The following is a 21,930-nucleotide window of genomic DNA, read 5'->3' on the forward strand; positions in this document are numbered from 1 at the left end:
AAGTAGGTTTCCTGGCCACAACACAAGCTGCCAGCTGGCTCAGCCCCTGAAAAATGCAGGGCTGATGTTGTTCTTACCCGGACATGCGTAAATAGTACTGCAAATAGCAAACTGCAGCATCACCTGCTGGTGGGAAAGAAAAACTTCATTTTATCACAGGCAAGTTGTTTTGTTTAGACCAGAGCAACAGACTTGTTAGGGGGAAGGTAAAATGATAAGATTTAATCTAATGCTGCCATGAAGAAGGACTAGTTTTTGGGATGTCATCTCTCTCTTGGACACATGGCCATTTGTGCTTTATGCTGAAATTGTGCAAGAAATTCCAAAGTACCTGCTCAAGATTGTGGAAGGAAAATATGAATCCCTGTGACCCACGTGTGTGTATGGGCAGCAACAGCAGCATAAATACCGGCAACAAAAGAATTGGATGGGTGCCTAGATTCAAAATGGAGGTCTTTGCACACGCTCCAGCAGGAGCAAGCTCCCAACAGAAGGGTTTAAACATACAAAAGTCAAGCAGCAGTACAGTGCTAGGACTACAGGTTGTTAGTCTTCATGCACTAACTAGCACTCATGCATAGTTATGTTTGACTGCAATTTCCCACAACGATAAACTATGTGTAACAAATCTCTTTGAAGGCCTCACTCCCCATATCTCAAAAATTCATGAAACCACATAATACTAATACTGAAAAGGATCCAAATGGTTTCGAGAGAGGATCCTTGTAGGGGATGGTTTATCCCATGTTGATGGCCTTTCAGCTGATTCCCTGGTGGCCCGCTGCAATGCGGAATTAACCAGGGCTATTGACTGTTTGGCTCCGAAGCGCCCTCTCCGATTGCATGGAGCCCGGACAGCCCCGTGGTTTTCCACGGATCTGAGGGCAATGAAACAATCACTGAGACGGCTAGAGCGCCGGTGGCGGATAACTCATTCTGAAGCTGACAGGCGGCTAACATATTGAGGTTGAATCCTGACAAGACAGGATGGGAGACAGAGGTGGGCAGGTGTGGAGGACTCCGAGGTCCTGAATGGGGTAACTGTGCCCCTGAAGGACTGGGTGCGCAGCCTAGGAGTCATTTTGGACTCACAGCTGTCCGTGGAGGCTCTGGTCAATTCTGTGTCCAGGGCAGCTGTTTATCAGCTCCATCTGGTACACAGGCTGAGCCCCTACCTGCCAGTGGACTGTCTCACCAGTGGTGCATGCTCTAGTTATCTCTTGCTTGGACTACTGCAATGCGCTCTATGTGGGGCTACCTTTGAAGGTGACCCAAAAACTACAACTAATGATCCAGAATGTGGCAGCTAGACTGGTGAGTGGGAGCAGCCGCCAAGACCACATAACACTGGTCTTGAAAGACCTACATTTGCTCCCAGTACGTTTCCGAGCACAGTTCAAAGTGTTGGTGTTGACCTTTAAAGCCCTAAACGGCCTCGGTCCAGTATACCTGAAGGAGCGTCTCCACCCCCATCGTTCTTCCTGGACACTGAGGTCCAGCACCGAGGGCCTTCTGGCGGTTCCCTCACTGCAAGAAGCCAAGTTACAGGCAACCAGGCAGAGGGCCTTCTCGGTAGTGGTGCCTGCCCTGTGGAACACCCTCCCACCAGATGTCAAACAGAAAAACAACTAGCAGACTTTTAGAAGACATCTGAAGGCAGCCCTGTTCAGGGAGGCTTTTAATGTTTAATAGATTATTGTATTTTAATATTCTGTTGGAAACCCAGCCAGATGAGTGGGGTATAAAATAATAATAATAATAATAATAATAATAATAATAATAATAATAATGAAACTGCAAGGAAATAAATGAGATTAAAATATTGTTTTAGGAAAGAGGAGGAGAGGACAACCAGCTGCAAAGGAGTAGAGATTTCCTGTCCTTGGAAGCACTTGATAGAAGCTGCAAGTCTGTCTTCAAAAACTTGAAACACAGCAGGGCATCTAATACCAAGCAACAACATACTGTACAAAGTGCAGTTAAGAAAGGCAAATTCTCCCAAGTAAACCAGTAGGGGGCACTGCACTCCAACAGAATCCCTTTGTGGGATTCCTCACATTTGTTTTAGGAGTGATATTACAGTATTATTCATTTCATTTCTATATATATACCGGTCGGTGTGTGTGTGTGTGTGTGTGTGTGTGTGTGTGTGTAATATTTAAGAAAAAATTTCAAAGTAGTTTATAAGACATTAAAACATCAAATAAAACAATCCAGAATAAAGCATTACTGGATGAAGCAAAATATAAAGTATGCATTCAGAGCAACAGGGAACTAAAATATTATCTTATAGATTTCAAAATAAAACATTACAAAGGCAGTCAACTACAGAAGGCACATTTAATGCAGTGAAGTTAACCAAGAAAAATTATCTCAGGCATTTCAAAGGAGAACATTCCTAAAGGAAGCCAATTATGTCAATCTTTTTCTCCGTCCCTCCTTTTTTTTTTTGAGGCAATAGAGATTGCTAGACATTGCTATAAGAACATTGCTTGCAATAGGCTACTAATTGCTAGATTCTGGGAATTCTTACAGGGTGTGACATTGAACACATGGTGTAAAAAACAAAAACAAAAAACCCCAATGTATGGCTGGCTGATAGAAAAATTAATCACTGAACTAGAAACATTTTGGTTGCTGCGATTGGAAATATAAGTAACTTAAGGGATACTCCAGAGGGCAGGACCCAAAGTAATAGATTCAAGAAAGGAGATATTTATGGTGGTAAAAGCTGAAGCTCAACATCAAAAAAACCAAGATCATGGCCACTGGTCCCATCACCTCCTGGTGAATAGAAGGGGAAGAAATAGAGGCATTGAGAGATTTTACTTTCTTGGGCTCCTTGATCACTGCAGATGGTCACAGCAGTCACAAAGCTAAAAGACGCCTGCTTCTTGGGAGAAAAGCAATGACAAACCTAGACAGCATCTTAAAAAGCAGAGACATCACCTTGCTAACAAAGGTCCGTATAGTTAAAGCTATGGTTTTCCCAGTAGTGATGTATGGAAGTGAGAGCTGGACCATAAAGAAGGTTGATCGCCGAAGAATTGATGCTTTTGAATTATGGTGCTGGAGGAGACTCTTGAGAGTCCCATGGACTGCAAGAAGATCAAACCTATCCATTCTTAAGGAAATCAGCCCTGGGTGCTCACTGGAAGGACAGATCCTGAAACTGAGGCTCCAATACTTTGGCCACCTCATGAGAAGAGAAGACTCCCTGGAAAAGACCCTGGTGTTGGGAAAGATTGAGGGCACTAGGAGAAGGGGACGACAGAGGACGAGATGGTTGGACAGTGTTCTTGAAGCTACGAACATGAGTTTGACCAAACTGTGGGAGGCAGTGGAAGACAGGAGTGCCTGGCATGCTATGGTCCATGGGGTCACGAAGAGTCGGACATGACTAAACGACTAAACAACAACAAAAGCTGTTTGACAGTGGAACGGACTCCCTTCCGTGGGCAACCCTCTTTCATTCGAGGTTTTTAAAAAGAGGTTGAATGGCTACCTGCCTTTATTGCAGAGGCCTGGATTAAATTACCCTTGAGGTCCTTTCCAATTTTCCAATTCTGTGATTCCTCCTATGGGGGGAAATAGTTGTGGTAGTGGGAGTTTGGTATAGCAGCGGAGGCAGAGTTCCCTCTCCCCCAAGCCACGCAATTGATACGACTATTGTGCTGAAGTGCCCTTTTTGCCTAACAAACCTCCCCCCCCCAGTGGATCACCTGAAAATTGCTGGCGATTCTTCTGCCTGTTGTAGCAGTTGTATGTATGATCCTAGCTGTATGATTTTAATTGAATTCTAATTGCTTCTTTTATTGCTTACACTGTATCTTATTGTATTACTATTTGCATTCCATAGAATTCAAACCTGTAATGCAATAGAACACGCATGGTTGGCATTTGTCTGTCCTGGGAGACAATGGAGGGGTGCACCTTTGGGGGTGAGATTGAGCTGCTGGGAGGTTGCGGCTCTTGCTGTGGCTGCAGAGACCAATACGGGAGAGGCATGTTTTGTTGCAGCTGGGGCAGGTGAAGGCGTCCTGTTGTGTTGCACCATGGCGTTTCTTTTCTCTGTGCTCCTCCCGGTGGCCATTCATTCTCTGGTCACTGCTATGCATACATGACCTGTCTGTCTCCAGCTACTGCAGTTGTTGGCAGAGTTGATGTTGCCAGCCTTCATGTCATGTTTGCAGACCTCTCTGTAACGCAATGTAATGCCTGAACTTGGGGATTCTCACATCTTCCATTGTGTGAGCATGACCAGGCCAGCGTAGATGTCACTGAGACAGGACTGCAAACATGCTGGGAATGTGGGCTTGGGGGAGAGCACATCTCTGTTTGACACTGTCCTGCCATGTTGATGCTCCAAATCTTCCTGGCGCAGCGCATGTGGAAGGCATTGAGGTGTCACTCCTGGTGGTTGTAAGTTGCCCGTGACTCACTTCCATAAAGCAGTGTGCTTAAGATGCACAATATTAGAAATAAAGGAAACAATTAAAATGCAATTAAAAATACAATTTAATGTGGACATGCCATGGGTCACCTGAATGAAGCTTAGGGACCCCACTGGTGGTCCACAGACTACCAGTTTGGGGGCGCCTGGTATATAATTTAAATCAGTATGTATTGCACAGCTTTCCAGGCACTATTTTTTTAAAAAAACAACAACAACCAAAGAAGTATATTGCATCCACCTTTGCCAACCTGTGCCCTCTAGATGTTTTAAACTAGAACTCCCATCAGTCCCTGTGCTGGGTGGTCCAGTGGGAGTAGGTTGGCAAAGCCTGGTCTAATAGTTTGCTAGTGATTCATCCCATGTTGAATGAACCTCTGGCCAGCCTATCTATGCTCACCAAGACCCCACCACCTGCCCCTCCTGCTTAGTCACTCAATGCTCCAGGAAGATGCTCCGGGTGCCTTTTCCACACAGAAACTGCACCAGGATTCCAAACATAGCTGAGTCCATCCTTTGGGCCTCTCGCTGCAGTTTATTTTCCTGCCCTGCTGAACAAAGCTGTTTCAACATCCACTTTTGATGCTTTTTAGATTCATCAACCTGACAGCAAATGGGGTCATGTTGTCTGGTTGCTGGTGTCTCGCTTCTGTATTTTTGACTCTCTCTCTCTCTCTCTCTCTCTCTCTCTCTCTCTCTCTCTCTCTCTCTCTCTCTCTCTCTCTCTCCTCCCCCAAAAAGAAAATCTCTTGGTCCAAAGTTGGAATTCTTTCCCTCACTTATTAAATATAAGAAATAAGAAGTGACCCCCAGCTTCCAGTGAGAGAAGGATAATAATGATGCCGATATAAATCATGTATATCCTGCTTTTTAAAACAACCAGTGATCTAAATGGCTTACCAAAATTGTGAATAATAGAAATATATTAATATTATATATGAAATGCAGAGCACACACACACACACCCGTTCCGCTGAGCCTAATTTCATCAGGGAGGGGTGACTCTAGGGCCCCCCAGGATGTCTTCTGGGGGCAGATATGGACCCACTGACACCACACCTGGGTGACTCCTGCCTCAGGGGGGAAGATGAGGGTGGCTGTGGAAGGTGGAAGAGATAAACTGTCATTCCGCCATATCTCCTGGCAATGAGGCTTCCTCACTTAGACTTTTCCATTCCAAGGGGTGAGCAGCTCCCTGGCTTTTCAGCCCATTAAATCTCTGGTCCATCCCCTCCACACCCCAGCCAGGCTCCTGCCGTAATGAGCAGGTGCAACGGATATGGCTGATTCAGCATTAGCTAAACCCTCCCCCACCCCAAGGCCAGGCTTTAGATGCCTTCTTGAAAGGGGCATTGATTTATTGAACAAAGAGGCAGTAATTAAATGGGGAATGGACAGATGGTGCCGGGCCGTGGGGCGTGGGGGAGGTGCCATCGGCCGCTGCAGGGAAGCAGAATCTTTTCATCCTCGTTTTAAAATAGTATTGATTTCTTGGTTGCATGGTAAAATCGTTTATAGTCTCTCACACACAAAAAGAAGAAAACACACTCCCCAAGGATCTTTCCTCTGATCCTGTGGACACGTGGAGCTACAATGGACCACAGATTAAACACACACACAGTGACACCAGCAGGCTCTGCAAGGGCTAAGAACATCAGGTCAGGCCAGTGGCCCATCTAGGGGCTAACCAGGTGCCCCAATGGGAAACCTGCAAACAGGATCCAAGGACAAAAACCTTCTCTCTTCCTGTGGTTTCCAGCAACTGATATTCAGAAGCATTTACTGTCTCTGACAATGGAGACAAAGCAGAGCCATCGTGGCTTCTAGCCAAGCCCTCTCCACCTCTATTAAAGCCGCCTAGTTTGAGACATCACCTTGCCTACAAAGGTCCGTAGAGTTAAAGCTATGGTTTTCCCAGTAGTGATGTATGGAAGTGAGAGCTGGACCATAAAGAAGGCTGATCGTCGAAGAATTGATGCTTTTGAATTATGGTGCTGGAGGAGACTCTTGAGAGTCCCATGTACTGCAAGAAGACCAAACCTATCCATTCTTAAGGAAACCAGCCCTGAGTGCTCACTGGAAGGACAGATCCTGAAGCTGAGGCTCCAATACTTTGGCCACCTCATGAGAAGAGAAGACTCCCTGGAAAAGACTCTGTTGCTGGGAAAGATGGAGGGCACAAGGAGAAGGGGACAACAGAGGACGAGATGGTTGGACAGTGTTCTTGAAGCTACGAACATGAGTTTGACCAAACTGCGGGAGGCAGTGGAAGAGTGCCTGGCGTGCTCTGGTCCATGGGGTCACGAAGAGTCGGACACGACTAAACGACTAAACAACAACAAAGTTTGATGGCCATCAGTGCCTCCTGCCCTGCAGGTGTGGGTTCCATAGGTTAGCTACGTGCTACTGTGTGAAGGACTTCCTTTCATCTGTCCTGAATCTCCCCGCATTCAGCTCCACTGGATGTCCACAAATGAGCAAATAAGTGGATGGAGGGGATCAAACTGTAAACCTTAAAGAACATTTAAGAGGCAGCATTCCTGCCTCCCCTGAACATAGCAGAGGCACCAGGCTGGCAGCTGTTGGAAGCAGGAGGGAATCAGGACCTGCAATATGGCTTGTTGCCTGTGTCCCAGCAGGGGGCTTTAGGGGAGCTCAGATTCCCTGCAGGAAAAGTGGCAACTACAAGCAGGTCCTGTTGGGAATATTACTCCCTGCCACCCGATTACCACTGCCAGAGCAACACTATGCAGAGTTCTTCGGTGTGAAGGTTCACTGGGAGTTAAGTCTTGGGTACTCTGGGCGGACCACAACTCAGCAGGAGAGCATCAGCTTCGCAGGCAGACAGGTGCAGCCGCCGCTGGCATCTCCAGGCCGGAATGGACAAACCCCGTGTGCAAGCCGGGAGAGCTGCTGCCGGTCAGAGCAGACGACACTGAGCTAGGTGCACCAGCGTAGCCTAATTCCAAAATACAGATGTGCTTTTACCCTCGCAAGACTGAATGGTTTGCCCTCGGCTGTACTTGAGGGACGATTCCAACATATTCCACACAATAAATGCTTATAATAAATAATAACATTTTTTATTTACACCCCACCCTCCCCAGTCAAAACCGGGCTCAGGGCGGCTGACACCAGTAAAATTACAATAAGACGTAAAAGAAAGAAAAAAAATTAATTAAAATACAGGTTAAAATACAATTTAAATTTTAAATTTTAAAAAGCCTCATTTTAAAATGGCCAAATCAAAACCATAAGGGAGGAAAACATAGAGGTCAGACTGAGTCCAGGCCAAAGGCCAGGCAGAACAGCTACGTCTTACAGGCCCTGTGGAATGATGTCAAATCCCGCAGGGCCCTGGTCTCCTGTGAGAGAGCGTTCCACCAAGTTGGGGCCAGTACTGAAAAGGCCCTGGCCCTAGTTGAAACCAATCTAACCACCTTATGGCTCAGGATCTCCAAAGTGTTGTTATTTGTGGACCTTAAGGTCCTCCGTGGGGCATACCAGGAGAGGCGGTCCCGTAGGTACGAGGGTCCCAAGCCGCATAGGGCTTTAAAGGTCAAAACCAGCCCCTTAAACCTGACCCTGTACTCCACCGGGAGCCAGTGCAGCTGGTAAAGCACTGGATGAATGTGGTCCTGTGGCAGAGACCCCGTAAGGAGCCTCACCGCGGCATTCTGCACCCGCTGGAGTTTCTGGGTCAGCTTCAAGGGCAGCCCCGTGTAAACCGAGTTACAATAATCAAGCCTGGAGGTGACCGTCGCATGGATCACTGTGGCCAGATCGGGGTGGGAAAGGTAAGGGACCAACTGCTTAATACGGCCCCTGTGGAGACAGCAGCACCAAAACAGTGGCACACGCCCTCCTGCCCTGTACTCTTTATAAAGACCTGAGGAACGAGTTCATCACCCCACTTGTATTGACCATCCTAGGGCACTCAGTCACTGCCACAGGGTCCTTTCTCCTGGCAGACCAAATGGAGCCGACAACAGCAAAGGTTGCTAGTTTTTTAGCTGGGGCAACCAGAATAAGGTCCATTATCTGACTGTTGGACCCCAAACTGTGCTTTTATATTTAATTTCCCCTTTTTCTGTGTTGTAATGTTCTCTGGCTGCTATGGCCATTGGCTGAGGCGAATAAAGTTTCTATTAAAAAGCGGTGCATTGGCTTTTTAGTGTTGGAACAGGCAGAATGCCCAATATCCGTGTACTGTAGCGTCAACTGCTACATGATCTGCATTCCCCCCCCCCCATCTATTACCTGCCACTCTGTCTGGGGGGGGGTCACCCACGGCTCTCCCAGTCTTTTTAACTACCAGCCTGGTCATTAATGTCATTTTGATCATTGGCCAGTTTTATCCCGAGTTGCTGCTTCAGTCCATTTTATTAAATTGCTTTCGATCTGTATCATAAGCTCCCTTGCAGATTTAATACAATGGAAACGTAGTCTGATTCGGTATAAGGCAGCACCCGATGGATGCGATTTCCGCCTCGGGGGTCTGATCCGCCTTTTGCACCGCAGCCGCCGCATGAGGAGACAGGAGGGCTCGTCCGCCTCCTGCCACGACACCTTTCCCATCTACATTTCGGGGCTCGGTCAAGGTTGATCATCTCCGCCACATTTGCTGATGAAGCTCTTGGCGGCGGCAGCCAGCGATAAAAATCCTCCTCCTCCTCCTCCCCCCCGGCGCCCCCCTCCACGCTTTTGCAATTGGCTGCCCGACGTGACTTTGTCGCTGCTGCGCCGCTAGGATTGGCGCTGGCCCAGCGATAAAAGCGCCGGCGTGCCGCGCTCCCCGCCCGCTGTCGAAGAGCATCTGCCGGCGCCGCGACCCTCTTTCTTCCCTTCGCAGCCCCGGCCGCCCCTCGCAGCCGCGGCCATGAGCTACAGCAGGGACCTGCTCTTCGCTGGCCCGTCCTACGGCAAGAAGCCCTTCGGGGAGCCCCCGTCGCGGCTCCCGGCGGGCCGGAGCATCATGTACGGCTCGACGGCGGGCCGGGCGGGGGCGTCGCAGCCGCAGCCGCGGGGGGGCCTGGGCCCCTCGGCCTTCTCGTCGTCCTATCGGAAGCTGCCGGCGCCGAGCAGCTCGCTGGACCACCTGGAGGCGCTGCGGGCCGGTGGGGCGGCGTCGGGGCCAAGCGCGCTGAGCAACGAGCTGAAGATCGTGCGCACCAACGAGAAGGAGCAGCTGCAAGGCCTCAACGACCGCTTCGTCACCTACATCGAGAAGGTGCACCACCTGGAGCAGCACAACCGGCTGCTGGAGGCCGAAGTGGCGGCGCTGCGGCAGCGGCAGGCCGAGCCGTCGCGCCTGCAGGCGCTCTACGAACAGGAGGTCCGCGAGCTGCGCTCGCAGGTGGAGGCGCTGCGGCACGACGGCGACCAGGCGGCGCTGGAGAGCCAGCAGCTGGGCCGCGCCCTCCAGCGGCTGCGCGACGAGGCGGCCCACGAGGCGGCGCGGCGCCAGGAGGCCGAGCTGGCGCTGCGCGACGCGCGCAAGGACGCCGACCGCTCCGCGCTCGCCCGCCTCGAGCTGGAGAAGAAGGTCGAGGCGCTCCTGGACGAGATCGCCTTCCTGCGTCACGTCCACGACGAGGAGGTGGCCGAGCTGCAGGCCGAGCTCCAGGGGGCGCAGGTGCGGCGGGGAGGGGGCTCGGCGCGGTCGCGGGGCAAAGGCCACTTGAGTCGCAGACAAGGGCAGGCAGGAGATTGCTGGATCTCCCGATGCGCCGTCTGGTCCAGCATCGTGCGCTCACAGTGGCCAACCCGGAGGACATCGGCTGTACACTCACTCCTCTCTAAAGGACATGATGGTGGAGGGAAGCTGAATGTAGTGAAAGCAGCACCCAAAATGTCATGCTTGAGAGGGAGGTAAGAAGAGCCGTCTGACCTGGATCAGGCCAATGGTCAATCCAGTTCAACATCCTTTCCTGGCAAGTGGCCACTCAGATACCCCTTTTGGGAAACCTGCAAATAAGATTTGCGCACAAGAGCCCTCTCCCCTCCTGCTGTTTCCAGAAATTGCAACTGTGGAGGCAGAGCTTCGCCATCCATGGCGCTCTCTTCCATGACTTTGTCAAATCCTCTTTGAAAGCCATCTAGGTTGGTGGCCATTCCTGCCTCCTGTGGGAGAGAGTAGCTGTGCCCTACTGTTTAAAGAAAGACTTTGATCTGTCTTCCAGCATTTAGCTTCACTGAATGTCCCTGAGTTCTAGTCTCACTCCTTTTCCAAGAGTCAAGGCTACATCCTAGGAGGCGCTTCCAAGGATCCGCATGAAAGATTTAGAAAACGTAACCATCGTGTGGACAAAGCAGATGGATGGAGAGAAGTTTTACTTAGGGTTGCCATTTTCCCCAAAGTGAAAATCCGTACAGAGTTGTTGAGCTTTTTTTGTGAGCAACCCCCCCCCCCAAAATAGAAACATTATTTGCGCTTTTAAAGAATTTTTGGGATTTAATTTTTTAAAAAAATCACCCTACTTGCCACATGTCTGGGTTTTCCTGCACATTTTGCCAATTCAGCAAAAATCTGCCTGTGCGCCATTTTCAAGCCCGATTCCCGGACATATGGCAGCCCTACGTTTACCCCCCTTAGCATAATACTAGGACTTGAGGTTAGCCAGTTAACCCTGTCTGCCTACACATGATTTATTTAAAGAACAGTTAAGGCAATTTTTGCCTCCTCGTGGAATTGCGGGCAGTGTAGTTTGTTCAGGGTTGCCAGGAACTGTTAACTCTGTAAGGAGCAAACCTCAGTGTCCAGAATTCTTTGAGAAGGAACATTGTGCTTCAAATGTGCTTTAAAGGAATTGCGTGTGAGAGTCAGGGCAGGCTAAAGCTTTTCCGCACATGGTGCAGTTCTTTGGGGAATTAGTTGCTGCCAGATGTAGCAGTCCGTGGAAGATGTCCTATCTTTGACTGGGATAGTTAGATGCAAGCCTCTCTCTGGGGGCAAGAGCATTTGGGGTTCCCACTGGGGCACCTGGTTGGCCACTTGTGAGAAACGGGTGCGGTGTACTTGGTGGGCCTTTTGGTCTGATCCAGCAACCTGACTCTTCTTACATTCTTCTGTATGGTTGAATGGTTTGACAAGGAGTGCTTCTTCAAGTGCCAGCTAATCAGGGAAACTCCCTGCTGCAGGGTGTGGTTGTGGCTGCAGGTTGAAGTGGATTTGGAGAAGAAGTGGTGCCTTCTATATGTAGTGGACTCATAGCTGCCAAGTTATCCCTTTTTTTAAGGGATTTTCCCTTATGCTGAATAGGCTTCCTCGCGAGAAAAGGGAAAAGTTGGCAGCTATGAGTGGACTATGGCTTCCAACCAGCTGTGGACATTGGCCATGCTGGTTGGGAGTGATGGGCCTTGGGAGTCCTGGGTTAGATACATGGTGAACAGGGCTGTCCGCAGCTTATTGGGCAGTGGACTTTGGAGAGCAGCAACAAGAGACTATGGCTGTGCTCTTCCTCCACAGCTGGAGACAGCGGTGCTTCTGAATACCAGTTCCTGGAAGCCATAGGAGGGAAGAGTTTCTCTTGTCTTGAGTCCCACTGGAGCATCTGGCCGGCCACTGTGAGAACAGGATGCTGGACTAGGTTGGCCTGATCTAGCAGACGCTTCTTACGTCCTTGTGAGACATTTGCTCAGGCTTTGACATCAGATCCCTTGGTCCGGTGGCAACTCTGCTGCCTCCTGAAGCACATGTGATGAGCAACCAGCCTTTCTCCCAGCTTTGAGGCTGCAGGTCAGCGGAGGTCACCCCTTGCTGAGTGCCAGCTGCCCCTCCCCAGCTCCTTGGCAGTCCAGTGGCTCTGCATGCAGAAGGTCCTGGGTTCAGCTCCAGGCAGCATCTCTGAGTAGGGTTGGAAATGTCCCCTGAAACCTCATCACGAAACCATACTGAGCTCAGTGGACCAAGGGCATAGAGACATCATAAAGGCAGCTTCCCACTTTCCTAGGGGTTGGGGGCGTTTTGGTTGCTTGGAAGCACAAAGCCTCAGAGCAGCCAATCCAGCAAGCCCTTGACCTCTGGGGTTTGGGGAGAAATTTAATTCTGTTCCCTGTTAAAGGTGAAATTGCCCAGGTAACCATTTCTGAAACAATATGCCAGCCAAAATATGCCAACACCCACCCATTGAAATTTTCACCTCTCTGAATTTTGCCTTGCAGTTCTCTAAGTCAGTGTTTCCCAACCTTGTGCCTCCAGATGTTTTGGGACTACAACTCCCATCATCCCTAGCTAGCAAGACCAGTGGTCAGGAATGATGGGAATTGTAGTCCGAAAACAGCTGGAGGCACAAGGTTGGGAAACACTGCTCTAAGTTATGTTCACCAAAATGCATACAATGGAGGAAAGTGTACTGAGGAATGCATATATTAGTGAAAATCTGAGCTTATCCACGTGGATCTCACCTTAAGCTCCTTGGAGGGGAAACAGGGTATGCCTGTAATCACACAGCATGTAATCATAAAGTATGATAATAATTGTAACCCCAGCCACCATCATAATAAAATAAGGGAGATTCCCAGGGCCTCTCATTAGGGAGAGTGGACCTCTTCCTGCCGCTGAGGGCCTTCCCTCTATCTGTTCCCCTCCAGGTCTCCGTCGAGATCGATATGAGCAAGCCTGACCTCACGGCTGCCTTGAAAGAGATCCGTACCCAATACGAGGTCCTGTCCGCCCGGAACCAGCAGTCGGCTGAGGAGTGGTACAAATCCAAATTTGCCAACTTCACTGAAGAGGCAGCTCGCAGCAGCGACAGCATCCGCCAGGCCAAGGAGGAGATTTCCGAATATCGCCGGCAGCTGCAAGCCCGGAATATCGAGATCGAGTCCCTGCGCGGTGCCAACGAGTCCCTGGAGAGGCAGCTGCAGGAGGCTGAGGAGAGGAGCAGCAAAGAGATGCGTGACTTGCAGGTGCGTCGCACGGTTTGTGGAGCTAAGAGTCGTTAACAAACCGTGGCTTGTTTCCCCAAGGTTTGGTCGTTTTCCAGCTGCCTCTTTAAGTTAACCTGCATGACTCCCTGCCTGTTGCCTTTTTTGTCCTAAAGGCCTAAATGTTGAGTTGTGCTCCACAGATCAGTCAGGGAACATTTGTAAAGATTGCCCTTGCTTTTACAACACTTTACTTGGGGGACAGGAGGCGGGCAGGTGTGGAGGATTCCCTGGTCCTGAATGGGATAACTGTGGTCCTGAAGGACCAGGTGCGCAGCCTGGGAGTCATTTTGGACTCACAGCTTTCCATGGAGGCGCAGGTCAATTCTGTGTCCAGGGCAGCTGTCTATCAGCTCCATCTGGTACGCAGGCTGAGACCCTACCTGCCTGCAGACTGTCTAGCAAGAGTGGTGCATGCTCTAGTTATCTCCCCGCTTGGACTACTGCAATGCGCTCTACGTGGGACTACCTTTGAAGGTGACTCGGAAACTACAACTAATCCAGAATGCGGCAGCTAGACTGGTGATTGGGAGCAGCCGCCGAGACCACATAACACTGGTCTTGAAAGATCTACATTGGCTCCCAGTACGTTTCCGAGCACAATTCAAAGTATTGGTGCTGACCTTTAAAGCCCTAAATGGCCTCGGTCCAGTATACCTGAAGGAGTGTCTCCACCTCCATCATTCTGCCCGGACACTGAGGTCCAGCACCGAGGGCCTTCTGGCGGTTCCCTCGTTGCGAGAAGCCAAGTTGCAGGGAACTAGGCAGAGGGCCTACCCTGTGGAACGCCCTCCCAACAGATGTCAAAGAGGAAAACAACTACCGGACTTTTAGAAGACATCTGAAGGCAGCCCTGTTTAGGGAAGCTTTTAATGTTTAATAGATTACTGTGTTTTATTTTTCTGTTGGAAGCCGCCCAGAGTGGCTGGGGAAACCCAGCCAGATGGGCGGAGTATAAATAAAAACTTATTATTATTATTATTATTATTATTATTATTATTATTACTTGTCTATTGTTTTCCTTCTGCCCTTATTTCCTCATCTTCTCCCTGACAGTGAACTCCATTCTTCAAGCCCTGCTCTTCCTCTGTCAATTCTCGCTTGCTGTCCCAAAGTTCTGCACACCTTTCTCCTTAAAATTCACTTTTTCCGGACAGTCCCCCTTCCCCACAGCACATGACCACATTCCCCCCCCCATGCCTGTCTCTTCCATCCTGTCCTATTCTCTCCTCTGACAAAGTTCAGATCAGCCACCCTTATCTTAGCGTACACAGGAAGGTTGGACTACATTTCCCAACATCTGGTGCAGTTGGCTGTGGCTAATGGGATGTGTACTCCACAGCTGGAGTCCACAGTTGGAGAGCACCTGGTTGGGGAAGGCTGGTTTTGATTGGCAGCACCTAAGGGTGGGGATCTGCCTTCCTTGCTATGCTTTAAAGCAGGCACCCCCAAACTGCGGCCCTCCAGATGTTTTGGCCTACAACTCCCATGACCCCTAGCTAACAGGACCAGTGGTCGGGGAAGATGGGAATTGTAGTCCCAAACATCTGGAGGGCCGAAGTTTGGGGATGCCTGCTTTAAAGTGTTACAGGCATTGATGTTATGTAGAAATTGCAATACATTTCAGGAGACCATCAGCCAGCTCGAAAATGCCCTGAGGACAACCAAGGGGGAGATGGCCCGTCACCTGCGAGAGTACCAGGACCTGTTGAATGTGAAGATGGCTCTGGATATTGAAATAGCAGCATACAGGTAGGAGGGCTTTTGGCACCAGTCTTCATAGCTGCTTGAGTTGAGTGCTGCCCCTTCCTTCTCACCTGTTGTTCCATTCTTTGGGCTGTTTGGGGTGGAAACGGAGGCTGGGCAGCAACATTTGGTCTTCAACATGCAGGCCCCACATAAACTAATGCTAATTTTGGGGTGGGGGTGGGGAAACCATCCACCAGGAACATCCACTGCACAAATCATCGAATTGTATAGTTGGAAGGAACCCTGAGAGTCATCTAATCCAACCTCCCGCAGTGCAGGAATCGCAGCCAAAGAATCCATGACAGATGGCTAGCCCACCTCTGTTTAAAAACTTCTGATGAAGAAGAGTCGGAGACCTCTTGTGGGAATCTGCTCCACTATTGAACAGCTCTTGCTGTTTTCTACTTACAAATTTTTAGATAGGGCTGTTTCGACTTACAATTTTTTTCTCCCAATGCATTCCTATGGGATTCGACTTACAATTTTTTTTCGACTTACAAATGTGCGTTCGGAACGCATTAAATTCGTAAGTAGAGGTACCACTGTATTTGAATCCATTGGTTTGAGTCCCACCCTCTGGAGCAGCAGGGAACAAGCTTTCTCCATCTTCAACGGGACATATTATTATTGATATTATTTCAATTGGCACACCACCCTTCACATGAATATCCCAGGGCAGTTCACAACAGAAAAATACAAAATGACAACAGATAGAGCGCTTTTGCGCACGCACACGCTGCGCAGATTGCTTCTGCGCATCCGAGCGCCGCGGAACCCAGATGTAAACACTTCCGGGTCTGCGGCATTCGTAAACGGAGGTAGGCGTAAACCGAGGTTCCACTGTACAACTGTTCTGGAATCTTCTCTGTGTTTCTGGGTGAATGACTCCCTAACACCACTGCCCCCAGGGGGCGCTACCACCCACTTGGGGCACCACTGCTCTAAAGCGCCAGTGGTGGATCTTAAGAGATCTGTAGTGTTGTTCTGATGTGGTTTTATGTGTTTTCACCCCTGCAGAAAATTGCTGGAAGGGGAAGAGACCCGCCTGAGCACCGTCAGCAGCAGCAGCAGTGCTTTTGGCCTGGGGGGCTACCCCTTTTCCTCAAGCCCCCTGGCTGGCTTCAAGGGGTTCTCGGCCAGCACAGTGGCGATCCGGAAGGACAAGAAGGGAGAGTCCCAGGACAGCCCCAAGGAGTCCAATGATTCAGGAGAGTCAAAGGACGAGGATGATTCTGGAGACGAGAAGTCTGCAACGGGCGTGCCCAAAACCTAAAACTTGTGTCCCAAAGGCAGTCCTCCCCTCACACCCTCTCACTGGATTTCCTCAGAATGGGGTGAGGGTGCTGTAGGTTTTTCAGACATGGGATGGCTCTCAGGATGAGTCCGTCAGGCAGACCACAATAACCGGACACCAAATTACTCCTGGACAGATCCACAAGCCTCTGGCAACTCTCCAGGAGCCGGCACCGCACAGATCTGCCCAGAACTCAATTGCCTATCACAAGCAGAGCTCTTGGGCGGATAGTCGGGTCTCTTAGCTCTCTGGCATCACAAACCTCTGCAAGTTTACTTTGGAGTAAATCCCATTGTGTTTGTCTGTGAGCAACACACAGAAGTCTTCCCATGTCTGAAACGCTTCCTGCAAAACGTAATCTTCCGAGAGGGAAACTTGGCAGGGTTGTGAGTGTGTGCTTAAGATTAGCCTGCCCTCCATCCCCCCCCTTCGTTGACCACCTTCAGTCTTCTAATCTGGAGGGCACCAGGTTGGGGAAGGCTCATTTAGGTTACATTAGCATTCCCCACTTCTGCTCTGAGGCTGACTTGGCTTCAGACAAGGTCCTTGAATGCTGAAGTGCAGCGATTCCCAAATGTTTTCAGGTCGCTGCCCCTTTGGTTCCATAAATTCAACCCCCACTGCCCCCTCCCCTATGAAAAGCATTATTCCAGAATAGTGGTTTGCAAGACCTACTACTGGTAGGGGAAATCACTCTGTAGTTTAATTGATTCCACAGAACTGATGAACAGGATCCAGTGAGACCAGCTTTTCAAAGTCTGGTTGTCATTTACACCCCCAGCGCCCGCTGCCACCTCCTTGCCTCTTAGTGCCCCCCTGGGAAATCCCACTGCCCCCAGGGGGTGATCCGACCTACTTTGGGAACTGCTGCTCTAGAATATATTTAATATTTCCGAGTTACTCGTTTTGTGCCTCTTTCTCATTCAAAACCTCTGACTTTAGAAGCCACAGGGCAGATTATTGTGGTTACGTGATCTCTACCCCTTTGTCTGTCTGTCTGTTCAGAAAAAGCTGCAGTCAGAAGGAGTGGCTGTCAGTTCTCAAGGGAGAACTGGCTGTTTTACTCTTTCCATGACAGCTTCTTACCCATTCAAAACTGGTCTTCCTCCCTGTTCTGCAGGTGGACAAGCAGTTTAGAGTGGCGGGGTGCTGACTTAACAGCTGGCAGGGAAAGGGTTACGGTTACTCAGATCCTTTGTCATAGAACTGGAAAGGGACCCCAAGGGTTGCCTAGTCCAACCCTCCCATGTAGGAATCCCTGATAGGTGGCCACCCAACTGACCTCTGTTGAAAAACATCCAATGAGCCCACCCCACCCCCACCTCTGCACTTATAGAATCCCTGCCTGCAGTTAGAGGCATAGTGCCTTTGGGTGGGGCAGACAGGAAGCCCTCCCTGTTGGAATGTAATATATAAAGTAAAAATAATATTGGGAATGACTGGGTACTAAACACAAATCACCCAGTTACCAGTGGCCCCTTAAAGTATGCTTCACGCAGAGTATGCACAGTTAGAAGTTGACCTGGCTAAGCAAAACACCACCAAGAGTGTATGTATAATCTGCCTTGTGTGAAACCCCTTACTAGCTGTATGCTTGTCAAAGCATACAGATGAAAAACAAACTGTTGGGTTTCTTCAACGGAAAAACAAACTGACTCTAAAGGCTTTAAACTAAAGATAAATACTTTCTCCCACATCCAAAACCTCCCACAAAACTCTCATTAAACTACCCGAGAACTATCAGCAAACAAAGTAATTATACTAAGGTTTAACTAAGGGGATCTCTTAAACTAAGAACAAACAGAGAGTGGTCCATAACGAGATGTATCAAACTGCAAGATCTAGCAAAGAGAGATGAGGAAGGCTTTCTGGCAGAGCCTTATATACAAAAAAAACAGAGCCCACGCCTGTGAGCAATTAAGAGAAACGCTTGCACCTGTTTCTCTTAAACAGACAGTGTTTACATTAGACTGGCACTAAAGTAATGACTATTCAAAAAAAATCCAACACTCCCTCCTTACCTGTGCACGTTAAGCTTTTCCTACTTCTTTGTACAGCTGCCTCAGGTGGTGCCTCTAGCCGTGGAGGGTTAGGGAATTAAAACCCACCTCTGGGCTCTTGTTTTTTCCACAGGTTTTTGCCCTTTTTAACAACAGTCCTAGCCTTGAAGTTATTCTCTTTACCTGTTAGGCTTCCTAAGGTGTGGCCGATCTCTGACTTTCTAATTCTTTGTTACCTATTTATAAAAAAAGGGGTGGGGGGGGTATGGATGGTGCAGAACTTCCTGACCATCTGTAATGCTTCTGCGTTGATATTCCCATTGTTGAGTCCAGCCTGCCCATTGAACAGGAGAAGAGCAAAGAGGCAGGAGTGTTTGTGTGCTGAAGCTTTTCCCTGTCTACCATTTCCCTGTGTCGTGGTTTACACAAACACACGGTTTGAATTGTGTTTCCCGTTTGCAAGCACACGTTTGAATGCCATTTGTTTCTTGGCTCTAGGAATGTACCCATTGCATGCTGAGCAATTTGTAGGGAAGGGTTAGTTGGATATTCTGAATGTAAAGCCTACTAGAGAGCTGCTAAAGGAGTTGGAAGAATTTAAACCACCCGTTTTGGGTCCTTTTTAGAGAAAGGAATTAGGCAAAGACATTTACTGGCCAAATGTCACCCCTTTCGGCTGCTTGGTGGCAGGCGCAGTCTGCAAGGAACATCTCCCAGTGGCAACTCAGAAAAGTGGGAGGCAACGATCAAATTGGAATGAAACATTCCTATTGTAGAATGACATTTAAATGGGAAGGTGTCAGATATGAAAAAGCATTTAAATAAGAAAAGTTCGTTTTCATTGTGTTCTACTAAAAGTTGCTGGAACTTTATAAAACATAGTCATGTTGTAGAATAAATAGATACGTTGGAAGGATTGGATAGTCGGTCTGCCATAACTTGCCTGTACAGTCGTACCTTGGATCTCGAACGCCTTGGGTCCCGAACAAATTGGCTCCCGAACGATCGAAACCCAGAAGTGAGTGTTGCGGTTTTCGAACGTTCTTTTGGAACCCGAACAACCGACAGGGCTTCCGCGGCTTCTGATTGACTGCAGGAGCTTCTGAAGCCAATCAGAAGCTGCGCGTTGGTTTTCGAACGTTTTGGAAGTCAAACGGACTTCCGGAACGAATTCCGTTCGACTTCCAAGGTAGTAGTGAAGGTGCCACGTAATGTTAAATACAGTACAGTGGCATCTTATGTGCATTTAACCTGCACAATTTCAACCATATGCAGTTGAAATTGCACAAGTTAAATCCAAGCAAAGCAAAGAGCTCAAAAGCTTTTTTAGCGCCAGGCCCTTTTGTGATGACCCACTACGGAAAGAGCTTTTAAGCCCTCTGCCTTGCTTGATGGGGCCAAGATCCAGACAGTGTGCTGGCTCTGGGATGCTTTTGCAAGATCTTGCAGGGAAATCTGAGGTCCGGTGAGATCTTCCACGAGCATCTTCCAGAAGTGGTGCTTTGAGCAGGCCTTGCCGCTCCCCCTCCCCCAAGCAAGGTGGAGATATTAAAATGTAACCCCAAATGAAAAGAGCTTTTGAGCTCTCCACCTTGCTGGATGGGGTGGGGAGGCCTGCTCAGCACATCCGCTCTAGGAGTCCTGCAGTCTCTCCCCCTCACCTGCCAGCTGGGGCAGTTCCAAGGGGCTGTGTATGTGCGCCCTTCACGATATACACAAAACCCTTAGAACTGGAACATAAGATGTGATTGTGCTGTAACCCCATTGGCCGCCCGTAGTCTTCATCTTAACAGCACGGAATTAAATGTCCCAGATGTTCCTCTGGTTGGGGCGCTTTCACCCAAGAGATGCTCCCGGCAGATTCTGCCCCAGCTCCCTTTTGAATGCCCAGAAGCACGCAATGCCTATTAGAGAGTGCAGTTGCATGTCCAGATAGAGAGAGAGTTTTAAGTGTCTGTGTATAAATGTAGAGGAATGCAAATTGAATGTAAGACAAGGAAGGTCATACAGTCATTTCAAATGCTGCTTATTTAATCATTGGTGTTACCTGTGCATGAGCCTACATTCCAGTTGATGTCCTGTGATGGTTATTTATTTATATATTTATTTTCATTGTTTGTTTGTTTATTTGGAAGGCAAATAAAATGGAAACAAAAAGCCCCGATGAACAGGATTGTGCCTTTCCCCCCCTCTCCCTCTGTTGCCCTGGGTGAAATCATGTTGCAATGCTGCCAGTATCAATATCCCTTTGGTTTCAAGGCGGTGGGCTTTAAAAGTTGTGCTTGATAAATGTTGAAATCAGCAGGAGTTGGAAATTGCCTAGATTTTTCTGGATTATGCCCCCTGTGCTTTAACCACTGAAATTCAATTGATCTAGGCCAGGGGTCAGCAAACTTTTTCAGCAGGGGGCCGGTCCACTGTCCCTCAGACCTTGGGTGGGGGGGCGGACTATATTTTGAAAAAATATGAACGAATTCCTATGCCCCACAAATAACCCAGAGATGCATTTTAAATAAAAGGACACATTCTACTCATGTAAAAACATGCTGATTCCCGGACTGTCTGTGGGCCGGATTTAGAAGGCGATTGGGCCGCATCCGGCCCCCGGGCCTTAGTTTGGGAACCCCTGATCTAGGCAGAATTTAGAACGGTTATTGAGGCTCAACCCCAGTGAAGAACGTTCGTTCATTGGGCCTGTTTAGGAAATCTTTAGGTGGTGCACAGTTAATCTATGGAACTGCCTCCCACAGGAGGGCAGTGATGGCCACCAACTTGGATGGCTTTAAAACAGGAAGAGACAAATTCATGGAGGAGAGGACTCTCCGTGGCTCCCAGCCATGTCTGTGCTCTGCCTCCACAGTTGGAGGCAGCAATACTTCTGAATCCCAGTTGGTGGAAACCAGAGGAGGGAAGAGTGCTGCTCTTGGGCTCAGATCTTGCTTCTGGGCTTCCCTTTGGGTGGCCACTGTGAGAACAGGATAATGGGCCAGATAGTGCCCCTTTGGCCTGATCCAGCAGCCGCCTCTTCTTACATCCTAATGCAGCGAATACAGAAAGCCTTGGTGTGATTCCTGTGTTACTGGAAACTTCTTCGAAGATCATTCAGGCTGCGTTAATAAAATACTCCTGCAGAGGGAAATATCTCTGGCAAGAACAAGAGGTACCTTTCCAGAAACTTATGGGTCAGAAAGCGGCCCCCAATGAGCCATTTGTACAGCAGCCCAGGAGAGGCAGCTAATGAAATGAGGGAGGGAGGTCTATGGATTACTGATATGGGTAGAAGCTGCTTTCCAAAGTATGTGTAGGGTTGGATAGATTAGATAGATAAATTAATTGCATTTATTTATTCATTTATTTCCTCCTCCCCCCAAACACACACTTCTTATTGCATTTGTATCCCACCTTTTCATCAGAGGAGCTCACTTAATCTCCACAACAACCCTGCAAGGTGGGGTTAGGTTGAGAGGCAGTGACTAGCCCCCAACTAGTCACCCGGTGAGCTTCAT

General features: G+C 49.0%; 1 protein-coding gene across 2 annotated transcripts; it reads left to right on the forward strand.

Annotated features, from left to right (window-relative positions):
• The first annotated feature begins 9,193 nt into the window (after positions 1 to 9,193).
• On the forward strand, positions 9,194 to 20,588 carry LOC118086870 (low molecular weight neuronal intermediate filament-like). Of its 2 annotated transcripts, none has more exons than XM_035118869.3 (4): positions 9,194 to 10,088; positions 13,046 to 13,363; positions 15,009 to 15,133; positions 16,148 to 20,588. In XM_035118869.3, exons 1-4 carry the CDS (start codon positions 9,333 to 9,335, stop codon positions 16,401 to 16,403), a joined length of 1,455 nt encoding a protein of 484 aa, XP_034974760.2. In that variant the 5' UTR covers positions 9,194 to 9,332; the 3' UTR covers positions 16,404 to 20,588. The 2 variants fall into 2 exon arrangements, with proteins under 2 accessions (XP_034974760.2, XP_088527575.1); XM_088671449.1 differs by having other exon boundaries at positions 14,990 to 15,133; positions 16,148 to 16,286.
• The last annotated feature ends 1,342 nt before the right edge of the window (positions 20,589 to 21,930 follow it).

This window comes from Zootoca vivipara, chromosome 6 (genome assembly GCF_965207765.1).
Source record: "Zootoca vivipara chromosome 6, rZooViv2.hap1.1, whole genome shotgun sequence".
NCBI lineage: Eukaryota > Metazoa > Chordata > Lepidosauria > Squamata > Lacertidae > Zootoca > Zootoca vivipara.